The 14,642-nt window shown below is 36.5% G+C and overlaps 1 protein-coding gene across 4 annotated transcripts in view; it reads right to left on the bottom strand.

Annotated features, from left to right (window-relative positions):
* Positions 1–14,642, bottom strand: part of GPSM2 (G protein signaling modulator 2) — an 18,271-nt gene extending 3,629 nt beyond the window's left edge. For 3 of the 4 annotated variants that reach the window (XM_026854435.1, XM_026854437.1, XM_026854438.1), the window contains exons 1-10: positions 14,329–14,642; positions 7,762–7,983; positions 6,861–6,996; positions 6,257–6,399; positions 5,592–5,715; positions 5,194–5,309; positions 4,064–4,219; positions 3,163–3,271; positions 2,607–2,736; positions 1,992–2,062 (exon numbers count right to left, since the gene is read on the bottom strand). In XM_026854435.1, the coding sequence (XP_026710236.1) occupies positions 1,992–2,062; positions 2,607–2,736; positions 3,163–3,271; positions 4,064–4,219; positions 5,194–5,309; positions 5,592–5,715; positions 6,257–6,399; positions 6,861–6,996; positions 7,762–7,983; positions 14,329–14,390 (1,269 nt within the window). In that variant the 5' untranslated portion in view covers positions 14,391–14,642. Of the gene's footprint in view, positions 1–1,991; positions 2,063–2,606; positions 2,737–3,162; positions 3,272–4,063; positions 4,220–5,193; positions 5,310–5,591; positions 5,716–6,256; positions 6,400–6,860; positions 6,997–7,761; positions 7,984–9,614; positions 10,195–14,328 lie in introns of those variants that run through there. The other variant, XM_026854436.1, reaches the window with a different exon arrangement.

Here is a 14,642-nt window from a genome sequence, read left to right as displayed (position 1 = left end):
CCTTCTGATTTTAATTATCTATACTGTTACCTCTTACTTGCTGCTGCTTTTCCTCCCCAGATTGAAGCAGCTTTTATGTTACTTAGTTTACCAGCCATGAGGATGTGAAGGCCTAGGGTTTGGTTCTCTTACTTGACCTGTGATGATTGAGCTCTCATTACCTGAAGCAGGTTAGTACTGTTACTGGTTGGTCTTACAACTGACCTGTAGTGTGACACCTGACTGATGAAGTTATGGTCAAATAGTTTTCCTTGCTGACTGCAGTGCAGGAAATGTAATTCATGTGAATGTTCAGATGCAGACATAGCTGGCATTTTTCACCTGACATTCTTATAATTGAAAAGAACAAAAAAAAATTTAAAATTCATAGCTCTACAAAGCACTAGAGCAAAACAAACCCTTATATAAACCCAGATACTCAACCAGTCTTCTGTAAGTCCTTGATATACACAAAATTCCCAGTAAAGATTGAAAAGGAAGAGGGAGAAGAATGCCAGCACAAGAGCAAAGAGGACTAATCAGCTCCTTTCACTATAGAACAGAATGGACAGATATTCCCTAATTTCTGTTTTAAAATAAATTATCCACAAAATCAACAGCTTTATTATCTACAGCTGACAAACTCTTACAATAACTGAATAAAACCCCATTTTTTTCTCAATTCAACATCAGAAATTGTGAACAGTCACAAATCTTTCAGCAGCACTGCCTAGCCAAATGGATTGCCTTAAGATCAGCACACAGATTCCAACTGCGAGAAGATGGCATCCCACACAATCAAACCGTACTGCCATACAGTGTCATACATTGTTCTATACATCAATGACATCTATGGAGTGAATTTTTAGAATCTGCTAAATGTCTTGAAAAAAGCCCTTTCTAAGAGCTAAGCTGAAATACAAGGTTAATACTTCTTTACAAAAATCCATATGAAACATTTTAGTATATTTAGAGCACAGACTATTAGAAGGCTATGTACTTTGTAAGGATATCACAGATAGGTTCAGAGAGTAAGAAAAAATACAGCTGACACTGGCCAAAAGCTTATAGAGGTTCCCTGCAGAGAAATCACCCTGCACTAAAACCAGGGTCTTTTTATAATCAGTACACAAAGAGGCTCCTGAGCATTAGTGCTGACTTCAGCTGTACCAACTGTCCAGATGTAAGATTTGAGACTTAATCTCCTATTGATAAATTGATGGCAGGCTTTGCATCACTTGGAGATAGGAATGAGATACCTCGCTGTGGAGGGAAAAATAGCAATTTCAGTCTGCCACTGGAGTCATTTAAGTAGAACTGCTAGCCCAGCATTTAAAGGCAGACAAGAATTTGAAGGAAATCTCTCAAAGACTGACAAAAGTATTTTAATCAGCAACTCCCAGAGATTTCTCTGAGCTTGGGGGGAAGTTACTTTACCTATCTGTGACTCAGTTTCAGCATTTGGAAATTGCATCCTTACTCAGGATGGATGTTGAAACTCCTAATGGCTTGCAAGCTGGTTGAAATCCCAAAGTGAAAAACACAACATAAATTTTAAGTGCCTATAAAATTACTGTAACCAAAGAAAAAATGTTCAGAACAGCTGAGCTAAAAAGCTTAGGAATTTCACTCTGAATCACTATCACATTGCACCCTCAAACCACTTTTTAAAAGCAGATGCAAGGAATTCCTTTGATGCACACTACAGGACACCAATTCTTTCTTATTTGTGAGGGGAATAAAGCAAGCTTTCCACAAGCCATTACAAACATATATAGTAGATGCAGACTGTTACCTACATGACAAAACAGTATTTGTTAGAATTGTTAAAAATTGCTTTTACCTATCTTAATCAACTAATGCCAAAAGGGGATGCAAATGATGCATCAGCATTCTTCTGAGTTCTTTCAAAGTTTTTAAAAGTATAAAACTTCCAACTATAACTGTTGAAGTTAAACTCTTAGAAACATTTCATTGCAGTCTCACTAGCAGAAAAGAAGCGAAGTGCCAACCTTTTCTGGTGTTAATTTCATAAGTTCCATGTTCTCCATACTGTGGCGACGTCCTACTCTCGGTCTGGTACCTTCAAGAAAGAATCAAGTTAATCTTTTTATCAGAAAGATCTACGGTGTCACCCTGAAACCTGTGGCTGTATTCATCTAAGTTCCAAGGTACAGCAGTTCTGAGTTCCAAAATAGTGCAGAGAATAAATAACCACTAGAAAAAGCAGCCTTCAAAACCATGATGATCTAAGCTATGTAAAGTTGCTTTTATGGGCCACAAGAGAAGGACCATGGACCTTTGAACAGAGGAACATCAAATGAACTGGGTCCTACTGTAACCTCCAGTGTCATAAAAACAGAAGGGTGTGTGGTGTGGTGGGGTATGATACGCAACACAATTAGAAACATCATGTGAAGAAACTAAGCAGTAACCTGTGATTCACAACATAAATCCTGCAAAAAAGGAAGAACTGAAGGGAGCCAATGCTGCAAAAACCATTTTTTTTCTGCGGGGGGGGGTGGGGGAAGCCTGCACACTCAGCCATCTGTAGTCCCAGAACAATGCAAAGAACAGGTTATTTTTGAAGTTCACTGTTCGGAAGTATTGCAGAAATGGGCACATACCATTCAAACTGTTATCTACCACCTGGCTTTCTGACATCATGGAGGTGTTTGTGCTGTAGCTTAATCCAAGAACCATCTGAAGATCTGAGAGATTAAGCCTGGCAGTGAGTTCCCCACTTCTATCGCCTACCTGCAACCACATAAATTAAGCAGTTCTATTACTTTAACAAAATACACATATATGCAAATACGAAGCAAAATTTGTCCCCTAGATCTGAGAGAGAAAAAGGCTGAAAAAGTTTTCTTTGTTGAAAACAGAGAGTCATCTTTTTAATTGAAGTATGTAACAACTAAAAGGTGCAAGCCAAAGCCTAAAAAATAACCTCTGCTAAGCTATTAATCTGGATTCATGCTGACGTTATTGGAGGTGGCACAAGAACTAAGGAACTAGTTGCAGTGAAACATGGCTGAAATAATTTGGAACCAACCATCCAGAAGTCATTCAAAATCCATTCCAGAATTAAAAATCACAGGCATGGACACACCTCCATCAAAATAGCTGTGTTAGTGAGAGGAAAAACCAACAGCCAACACAGGTGGAATGTGATAATCATACCTCTCTTGAAATCTCCAAGTGCCTTTCTGCAAAATGCATAGCTTGGTCATGATTTCCCAGAGCAGTATATGCGTTCCCTAAACTCCAGCAGGCTCTTCCTTCACCAATTCTGAAAAAAATAAATACATTTTCAATTGTATCTTTACTCACTGAACAGTAGGGGTCAGGTTTTCATAATATTGCCACAACAAGATTGCTGTGCCAAGAAAAATGAAGGTTATCTTCAGAAACCATTCCAGCACCAGCATGTTAAGTACTGTATTTAAAGGAGTGTGATCTGGGTGTAACAATAAATATGAGCAAATCTAATAAAAAAAATTTTAAGCTCACAGCAAACATGTCACTCACTTTTGCAAGCACGGAACATTTTACAATCTACTTTGCTTTTTCCTCAGATCACATGCCACCCTATTCTTCATATATTCTGCTACTGAGTTAGAAGTGCATTTAAAAGTTGCAAAAAAAATTTAGTTTTGGGGTACCAAGGTTATAAAAAAGGCCTTAGAAATCATGATTATAAAATAAGCGTTACTTGCTACTGTATTATTATTTCCACATTCCTTCCCATATTCCTAATTTGTAGAAAAGTAGATGTATTCTTGTGAAGGTATGCAAAATTATTACAATGAAGTAATGAAAAAAGAGATCTACTTTTCCTAAATTTACAAAGATGATGCTGACAGAAGGTGTAGGTACAATCATGCAATTCCTCTTTCATCTCAGACTTATTACATGCAGTACTTCCATTAGTATTTTTTTCCCCATATGAAAACTGGAGGCCAGCATTGTAGGGAATTCACATTCATTCAGCTGCCATGTACAGAACAATGACAGCAAAGTTAGAGGCAATGGGATTTGGTTTCAGTGTCATACATACATGAAACAGGCTCTTGGGACTTACTTATCATTTAATTCCTGAGCAATCACAAGGTGTTTCAAATGATAATCAATGGCTTTTTCATAGTCTTGAAGCAAGGTGTATGTGTTCCCAAGGCTGTAGCAGGCCTGTGCTTCCACAGCTCTGTCCTTAAGCTGTCGAGCCAGCTGTAACGTCCTCCTGCAAGAAGGGGTTAGTCACCTCAGAAATCACTGTAAGGAACAGTTTTTAAAAGTATACTCGTGCAACTAAAAATCAGTTACACAAATTAAACAAATTAGGACACTGAGCTGGCTAATTAGCTGCTATAAATTACTATCCTGTAAACTCTCACAAGATTTTAAGCATCTGTTTTCCCTCCACTGCAACTTATTTCCATTTCCTTTATATTAGAGAGCAGACTGATCCCTCAATTAGCATCTTCTAATTTTAATTTAGTACCAGCATTACAATAAATACTGTATGTTCTCCATCAATATGAGCAAGACAGACCCATAACCACCAAGCCAGCCTACCCCTGCTAGGTAAGAATTTGAGTGCTAAGAGCAATAAGCTCAGTATTGAGGCTTTTTTTCCTTTTCAAAAAGAACAGGTAAGCTCTGAAATCCATGTAAGATGTTAGCAACACCCGTACGCAGTCTTTGTCGAGCTGGTATTTTCCCAAGTTACAGCAGCCACTCTTTAGTGGTGCAGAGATCAAGAAAAGAATCGTGATTGAAAATACAGACTAAGTATGTCAAATCATGTTGACATGCACCACCTATCTCAGTCAGTGAGTGTACCTGAGACAACTACCCATCTCAGGTGTATTAAAGTTACTCAGATCATTCCAGAACTTGCTAAGAGCTAAGACGGTAATGCTTGGTTCTAGAATAAAGGGAAAAAAATGTCTATCAACAGAAGGATATCTACAGTGCTGAGAAGAATCTATTTAAAGTAACAAAAAAGTTTAACAAATAAAAATTAATGCAGCCCCTCCCTTAGAAGAACCAGAATAGTTAAACAGCTAGTGAAAATGTTGGTTTTGCTAAACAAATACAGCTCTTTTCTAAGCATATGTTGAAGAGATGGCTATTCTACAGTGAGCTAAAGTACCAGGCACAACAGAAGCAAACTGTACAAGAAGAGGTAGAAATTAAAAGCAGTCAACTAACTTGTAGTATTCAGAAGCAGTTTCAAATTCACCCAGGAATATATAGGCGTTTCCAAGATTGCTGTATGCTCTTCTTTCTGCTGATCTATCACCAAATTCTTTTGCAATTAGAAGACGCTTTAAAATGTGAAATAATTGTGTTATTGACTCATTTTTGTAATTTGTAACATACATTTGTATATAGAAACGCACACTTAGTTTTTCCACCGTGTGTCTATACCTGTTCTTTAGGCCAACAATGCTTGAAAAGAACAAGCCAAACTTGAAGCTCTGCCATTAAGATTTAAAACCTGCATTAAAAAGCTTGCCACAAAATCCAACACAATACAGGTACTTAAGATTAGGAGCAACTGGTGATATTTTCCTAGAACAGAACTCCTTACTAGCACGTTGTTGTACCTGTTCATGGGCTAAAACTGCACTCCTGAAGTTGCCCAGAAGATAGTGTGTGTTTCCCAGATTTCCAAAGGCACGTCCTTGTGCTGCTCTATCACCCATCTTTGTTACTATTGTCAGGTTTTCCCTGTTTTGGGGGAAGTGAGAAGGGAAAGAAGAGTGACTTAAGCAGGTTTTTTCCTCAGTCATTTAAGTAGTAAGTTTTTAAAAAATCCATTTATATAAAGAAAAAGGCAGAGGTATTCTACCCTAGCCTATTTTAATGGCATTTATGAAACCATAAATCTTCCACTGAGTAGGAAACATTTCCTGTGAGATATAAAACTTAACTGCATTCTTAAGTCAAGCTGGCGTGCTCACATCTGGCTACAAAGCTACATTATATACAAGTATACTGAGGTCCTGTTGTCTCAGTCTGGTTTGAAGAGTAATACTGGATTCTAACATAAGGGAAGGACTTATAAAGTAATCAGAAGTACACTAAAAATGAGGGCATAACAAAAAAAATAGCTCATTCTCCAGTTTAAAAGGGAAAAAAAAATCACAGGTACCACTGTTCTGAATAGGAGCATGCCACAGGTCAGTTAACAACACACAAATCTCCCAACACTCTAATGAACTAGATGATCATGTCCTCTCAATCCCAAACATTTAAAGCTACTACTTACTCATAATAATTTGCAGCTTTTTGTAAAGCATTTTTCACATCATCTGGAAGTTCCCCTGGATCATGAGTCCCAGCACTAGCTACATTCTTCCCTTTAGAGTGATACACATTTCCCAGATTATATAGTGCTCTTGCTTCTCCAACCTAAACCAAAAGTAAAATAAGGAATTAAAATTTTATGCTTCAAAGTCCTGTGTGACAACTATTAGTACAATCCGTAGATGGGAAAAAAAGCTTGTTAACTAGTTGTCAACACATGCTCTGCCCATTCTGAACATGTTCTTATCATCCATCTTACTTCCACCCAGATACATCCCTCAAACAAATTGGTTTGCATACTACTTCCTTTTGAGGTGCAAGACACATCATAATTCTTGAGGACAATTATAATTAAAAATAATAATAATTACAAAAAAGAAACAGGGATCTGTAGTATTCCAAGTGCAAACAACTATCTTACAACTAACAGATTCTTACTGTGTAGAAGAAATAATTGAACATTCAGTATTTACTTGCCTCTGAAAGGTGACACACTCATTAGGAATAGAATAGGCCTCAGTAACATGTATTAGCAGCTTACTTCCCAGTTTGTAAATAATTCTTACCTTATCATTAAGCTCTCTGGAAATATCCAGATGTCTCTGACAACAAACAATAGCTTCTTCAAAATTCCCAAGTACCTTTAAGGTGTTGCCCAGATTCCCACTAGCTTTAGCTTCCCCCAGTAGATCTCCAATTGTCCTGAAAATGCAGAAATAAAGCACCCAGTAAATAGTGTATAGTTTGAAACTAGCAGATGATCAACATATGGTAGACAATTAGAAGAATTTACAAAAATAAATTACTGCCATGTAAATACATATGTATTCAGTTCATTTGAGATCTAAAATGCACTCACATAAACATTGTTCAACCTGTGGTTAGACACATTTAATTTTGTTGGTGCTGTTTGTGCAACTGCTAGTACTCATGGTATTGATCACCTACTTATTATTAGAAAAAATAATTCACTTCTTTTAGGAAGAGAATAAAGACAAAGTTCTTAATGATTATGTAGAAAGACAGTCCCAACATTGGAAAGTGAGGTTTAACTGTTTCTGCGTTTTACTTGACTGTCATTATTTCACAATGAGTTTTACACAGAGAAACATGAATGAGTTCTGTCTAATAAATAAGAGAGACACCTTAACATTCTGAAGAACCAGAAAGACTTGAGTTTTAGAAACAGGAAAGGGTAAAGAAAGGGTGGATTTAAAGAAGCCACTTAATTATCCACAAGCTTGGTGAGGGTGAGGCCTCAGTCAGTACTAGGATTATGGTGCCAGATGAGTATTAGCTCCCAGGTTAAAGGGCAATCAAGCTACCTGCCGGAGCCCCTGGCCCTCTGCCATCACCACACTCACTTATTAACTGGTATTAATAGCAGGGTTTGGTAGGCAAATGAACAGTCAACTGCTCCTCTCTACAAGAATGGGATGCAATGAACATAGTTAGAGACAAGATTACCTTGCAAGAGTTAAATCATGGTGATGGTATTCCAAGGCCTTTGCATATTCATGCAAGTAGAAGTAGGCATTGCCTAACTGGCTGTAAATAGCACTGAGTGTTTTTAAATCTTTGGTTCCAACCTGAACAGCTGCTTCAAAGAAAGATACACCAGCTCGGCAATCCCCTGCTTTACACAGGCGCTCACCTTCCAAAGCCAGCTCTAGGCAGGAAGCCTCCATCCTGCACAATTGAAGTAAAAAGAAAATCGGTCATTCCAAATGTAGCACTTTGTCCAATAACCTGACTTCTGAAAAGGTTATGTTACTCAGAGGGTCTCTCTGTTTAAGACAGGGAGTCAGCACCACAGTACAAGCAATGAGCTTGGTACTATAATATTACAGAAACCAACACTGAAATGGAAACTGCAACTCCAACAGCAATGAGTGAACACATTAGAACAAATAGCTTCAACTTTTTTTTTTTCTTTCTTTCTTTCTAAGCTCAGGGAGGAAATCCAAACACTGCTTTGTCTGTATATAGCACCTGTAGGATTCAAAATTGCAGTTTTCACCTTCCAGATAATTTCAGTAAAGTAACCTAAAAATCAAGCTATTCTTGGCACATTCTGATTTTGAAAAACACAAGCACTTTTATTTTTAGGCTGATGCTATAGTTACCTGCAAAATATCATACGGAAAACAAATATTAAAATTCAAATACTACTGTGTATCAAAGACCATGACTATTTTTCCCAAATTTGTTTCTTAGATAATTCAATACTCCCTGGCACTTCATAATTTCTTATAGTGGCACTGCTGTGAAAATTCTGAGTGTAAATAAAAAAGATCTAGACTGAATTGACAACAAAATGTATGTCAATTGAAATTGCTTAGCTGAGACGCTATCATTCCAGAAGTCACTGGAATATTTTTGATTATTATGAGCAAATAATTGTGAAGTTACACAGGTACAAAATACTATAAACTGTAAAGAAGATATTCATGAAGTAATTTATAGCAGAATTTGCAGATTACATTTTGAACAATAAACAAAGAAAATGTTAGAGAACTGCAGCTGCCAAAACATTCATATGTATTTTCGCTATTCAGATGTACAAAAGGGAACATTTCAGTAAGTGTTAACAATTATATACAGACATTTCCTACTTTCCAGTTCTATGATGTGAGGGAGGTAGGGGAGAGGATGAGAAGGAAGACAACTTCAGGGTCTTGATCTTGAATATGGTTCTCTAGCTTGAATTTCAAGATACATGCATTTTACAAACCTCACAAAAATGCTATCATTCTACTTTTAGAAGATTTTTCAAAAAAACTCAGAAACATATCTGTACATGTTTAAAATGTGTGTGTTAATATTGCCAAGTAGATTATCAACTTTGTAAATTTGTGTATTGTTTTGAATTTCTTTTCAAGATGGATTACACACTAAGTATAAGGGCATACAATCCAAAACAGAACATTTTATGTAATTAAAGATGTCCTCATTATATTATCATTTGATATTCACCTGGTTGTAAGAATAAACCATTTTGAATTCTATTCCTAAAATAGTTTCCCTTCATATGCACAGATCAATAATAGCAACAATCAAATGTTTGCTGTTCCAGAAGTTATTTTCATGGCAACACCAGAAGACAGCTGTTTTAACAAGGCATAGTGACAAAGTATTTAACACACCTGCAATGTTTACATTTCTTAATTTTTCTAAATTAGAAAAAAATCTGTTATACAACATTCTACTCAAATCTGAGCAAGAAGGAAGTATTTTTGAAAAATCCACTAACTTTCAAGAGAACTAGAAGAATTTGGATTGTAAGTAAAATAAGATACCAACACGAAACAGTACCGTACCTGCTGGCCTTTGACATTCCACAACTTAAGCACAATGAGATGATAGACATATTTAACTTTATCAATTAAAAATACTGTATGCTTGGTAGTTGGTAAAGATGGAGACAGCAAATAATAACGCAGGCATGAAGTTCTTCCCAGGCCCAACTTCTCAGGTTGGATATCCATAACATATACAGTATTTTTAGGTTTGGAAACTCTTCTCAGAGAAGTTAAAGCATTCCCATTGGCTAGAACACACAACCTGGTTTTTATTACATTGTGCACCCGTTGAATGTAAGACAGAAAAAGGCAGAAATGATTAAGTACAGTTAAGTACAGGCAGAAATGATTACACCATCAGCAACTGAAGGTTTAAGACTTAAAACACTTCATTGGGTAATCTTAATCCTCTCCAAAGAGGTTCTCGCCGGGCACCTCATGTTAACTGACATGTCCAATTAAAGTGACGGCTAGCAAATGTGGTGCTCCTTAGTGCAAAGATTTAGATCATTACACAATCACATTCACTTCTTTAGCTGGAATGGCTAAAAAGGGAGATCTTTCAGCAAACCATATATGTGGCATATCATAGCCAAAATGTTATACTGGACTCCAGTTTTGTAAGTGAATTTATCCCATTAAAAAATTTGTGTTTTGATTTGCAACTGTGATGCATCAGCCACCTAATACAGGAAGAAAAGGCACAATTTAAAAAGGTACAAAGACAGTATCAGAGAATGCTATGGACCAGTAATTTTCCTGGTACACTGTATTCAATCAACTTCAGACTATGTCAAAGGCTGCCAAATGCCAAGGCAGCATCACCGGTTCATCACAGAATTTGAAACATAATCTTTGGACTTTGCCATCCCAGACTTAATATAACTTACAAAAAATAAAGATTTGAGGGGCTTCATACAGAACATAAATAACTAAGAAGCTAAGGCTTATAACCAGGCTGATGAAAATCAGCTGTCATTACAGCACTTCAATTTAACCAGAATTACAGGAAGTAAATGAGAACAGGAATTAGTGTATGTCTGAGCAAAAACAAACCCAAAATCTGACTGCAACTCTAGAAAGGCTGTATTAACAGGTTGCTGTACAGCAAATTAAAGCTATAATTCTATTTTAATCCATTCTTACTGATCTACAATTTCCAAGTCTAAATAAGCCAAGTCTAAAAAAATAGAGAAAATTAAATATTTGTTTCCACAGTTGCCTGTACCTAATATTAACATTTTATTTGCATTACATAAGATGCAAATTATTGTATTTCATTACTATGAAATCATTTAATTATTTTTAAAGTTTGCTAGGCTTCTCCATCAAGTACCAAAACTGGACTCAGAGGAAGTTTGGGTTTGATTTGTGGGGCTTTTTTCACTCCATTACTTAATGGACTGTTAAGAAAATTAACACAACTTTTTTTAAAGAAAAAAAAGAAACCAACATAAGTGTCCTCCAGTCAAAAAGCCATCAACTTTCAGGAATGTTCTCAGAGGCTATTTTAACTGTCACTACTAATGGTTAAATAGCATGTCAGCAAACTATACAGGGCTAGGTTATCAATGTTTTAGGAAGTCATTAAATAGTTACAAGGAGAATATGAAATTACTTTCTCTGTTCCCAGGGCTGAATTGAATTACTTATTTATTCAACACCGAATGGCTAAACAAAAGACACATTGAATCTGAAGAGACGAGAAGAGAACAAGGCTCATTCATCTGTGTACTTCTAATGAAATTCTGTTCCTGCTAAACAGGATAATGTTCTTCCAGATATTACTGTGGAAATACTCATACAGGGCTTCGTTTTGTTATTCTGTTTATAGTTGCCTGGACCTGTTCTCTGACAGGTTGGTATCTCCTGCATAATTTCTCATTTGTAAAACTATCTCATCCTTATCTGTCCCTCTGTCTTGGTTCAAACCACGACACCCTCTAAGCTTTTCATCTTGCCTGGGTCCCACTTTTTTTTTTTTTTTTTTTTTTTTTTCCTTTTTTTTCCCCCTCCTTGTTCTTCTCTGACCTTCTTCATATTCTCTTTTGAACCTTTGTACTTACAAAAATATAAACCCTATGCAGATGCTTCTACCCTAGCCTCCCTGTTTTTTCCTCCCATTTTGGAGTCTCCCTTCCTTCAGCTGTTCTCATCTTACAGTAAAGATCAAAAACTGGTAAGAAATAAGGCAACAGAAGAAGACAAGATGACTCATTGATTACTACAGTCTCTAAATATAATTCACTTAGTTTTACTCCATTCAATTCCCACTAAAGGATTTTTTTGTTATTGTGGAGGAATGGCACTGCCATGCAGTTTGCCATGAAACATACATAACATACCAACACATAACATACCAAGACACAAACCAAAAAACCCCTATTATATCTCTTTAATTCAGATGCGCAAAATTACTAATGCCACAGCAGCCTGTAATAAAGATCATGTACTGCTGCTGACTCCTGTCCTTATTCTTGGTTTCTATACATAATACAGAAGCATACCACACTGACCACTCCAAACAACTTTACACCGCCCCTGCAACACTGTGTTTAGTCAAACTAAGTTTGATGGCAAACTCAGAAACAAAACAACACATACACAAAATCACACACCTGAATTTGGGGTTCTTGTAACTGCTTTTTCTTGACTGGAGCACAAGTTTTTGGTGTATGAATTTAGCAGGCCAAGACAAGCAAGTTCTGCAAATACTTACTCTACAGATCACTTATTAGTCCCATTTATTAACTTCAACATTTTATTTTCAGTCACTAAACAATATAAGAATGAAAAATAGTTTCCTTCCACCACCATAAGTATTTTTTACAGCGCTAAAGAGATAATGGTCAACTAGAGTGGGGAGAAAGAAACAGCACAGTAAGACAGAGACCCATAGTAAAGCCCTTCCTTGGGAGTTGGTCACCAGCTTCTTTTTAAAGTCAGTTGTACTGGAATACCAATGTGAAGGAAAAAGCAGAGAACCAAACCAGCCTGGGACAATAGTAAAAAAATTTTTAAAACCGATAACTAACACTGCATTATGGGCTATTCTTTCCTGATTTGAATTTTAAACTACAATCCAAATTATAGCTATTAAACATCATAAAATTCCAGTTCAATATAGTGAATTAATTTGTAGTTTCTCTAACTTCTAGAAAAATTTAATACGTAAAAATCAAAAGGATTATGCCTTGATTTTTTTTAATGTTCAACACAGTTCTTACTGAAAGGTTTAATAAGGCCGTTTGTATAGTTATTGCATTTTATTTTTATTATTACAGTGTCATACAAGCCTGTACTGAAATACAGCATAAAGTAGTAAGATGTTGTGCCCTGACTCTGCTTGCCAATATGTTTGAAGTTATTTTTGGCTTGCCAGTTTAAGCCAGACAATTGGCTGTGCTGCTTTCTTCATCCATTTACTTCCATTACAGTACCCTGAACAGCTCCTGCTGTTATTAAAGAGTAAGGATCTGCCATAGCTGTCTGGGGAGGACCAGAAGCATCAGCAACATGGTAAACATTTTATAGGAATGCCAGGAGTAGGATACATTCGAGAAACACTTAGCACAGAAAAAATAACATGCTCACACACTTAGGGATTCCTGCTGTCAAAGCCACCACACAATAAAAAAATAGCAAAATAAAGAGAGCAGATTGAATTAGTTAATTTGTTAATTTTCTCCTTGCTGACCATGAAAAAGCTCCTCCTGCTGACTGCACTGCTAACCAGAACACTGTACTTCTATGAAACAGAAATGCAGACCAACAGGAGTCTAACACTGTCAGAACATTTTCAGAATTATTTTTAAGCTGTAGCATGTGCTGTCTTACAAATAAGGGTAGTGCCTTGTTCCTGTTAGCTAGCAGGGAAAAGGCCTCCAAAGCAAGAATGACCACGGGAGATGGTGGGGGGAGAACACACCAAGAATCAGGCTGTTTATTCCTTTTTAAAACAATCATTCCAGTGTTTGTGTCCCTTCCTATTGAATGAGCTGCAAGATGTACCCTTCTAAACACCAGCCATCCAAATACCATGCCCTACACAATGCTTCCGTTGTTCAGGTTCACTAGAGGGAGTCTGCAATGCTAACATGTTGTCCCACGGCTGTAAAGGAGTGTCCAGAAGAAAAATTATTAGCTGTCAGAAGGGTAATCACGTATCTTCTTGACTTGCAATAATAGAACTTTTTTAGTCCAAGGTATCAAAGCATTTTTTAATCTGTCAGTCAAATCTATTTTAGGCAAGGAGAACACTGCTCTAGATAGCAACACACCTAAAAATTTATGGTTCATTGAAGCAGTAATGGGACAAATACAGAGAACTTCAGCAGACAAAACTCAACAGCTTGCATATGCAGCCCAAAAGCTAAAAGAGGAGAGAGCAGGTATTATCATGCAGGGATCATACTTCATTATCATTCTATCAGAAATACAAAGATGTACTATTACAAATAGTACATCTATACAAATAGATACAAATCATATACTATTCTTCAACCACACGCAGTTCCAATACTATACAATCCTGTAATTATCCTAATATAATCTACTATATAGAAAATATGAATTTTCATACTTCAAAAATCAAGAAAAGCAAAAAAAGTTACTTTAGCTTTCAGTTTCAATAACGCTAGTAACAGAGATACCAAACTATTTGTTGCAACTTCTTTAGTTTTCTGTTATTAACAGCACTTATTCATCCATACTAAAATTAGCACAGTCTTACCTGTATCGCACATGAAAGGAACGATCTTCACGCATGCTTATCAAAACATTACTTTCCTCCATTGAGTTGCATTATCAGTAGAAAAATAATACTGTTCTGTAGTAGGATAAGTACTTTTTACTATGGAGAATTGTTGTCAGAACACCATTCCAGTTAGTATATTAATAAGTTGGAGTAAAGTATCCTAAGCTCCTGTTGAAAAACTCTTCTTTATTACTAAGGTAAGGAGGTCTCTGTCAGACACATCTTAAACCGTCAGAAACGTGTTCAAGTTCTTTCATCTGTGGCCCTTTAAGCTCCATTCAGCTGCGTTT

This window comes from Athene cunicularia, assembly GCF_003259725.1.
Source record: "Athene cunicularia isolate RWA chromosome 8 unlocalized genomic scaffold, athCun1 chr8_part1, whole genome shotgun sequence".
Taxonomy (NCBI): domain Eukaryota; kingdom Metazoa; phylum Chordata; class Aves; order Strigiformes; family Strigidae; genus Athene; species Athene cunicularia.
Note: the sequence above shows the minus strand (reverse complement) of the source record. Positions and strands in the feature narration are given on the sequence as shown.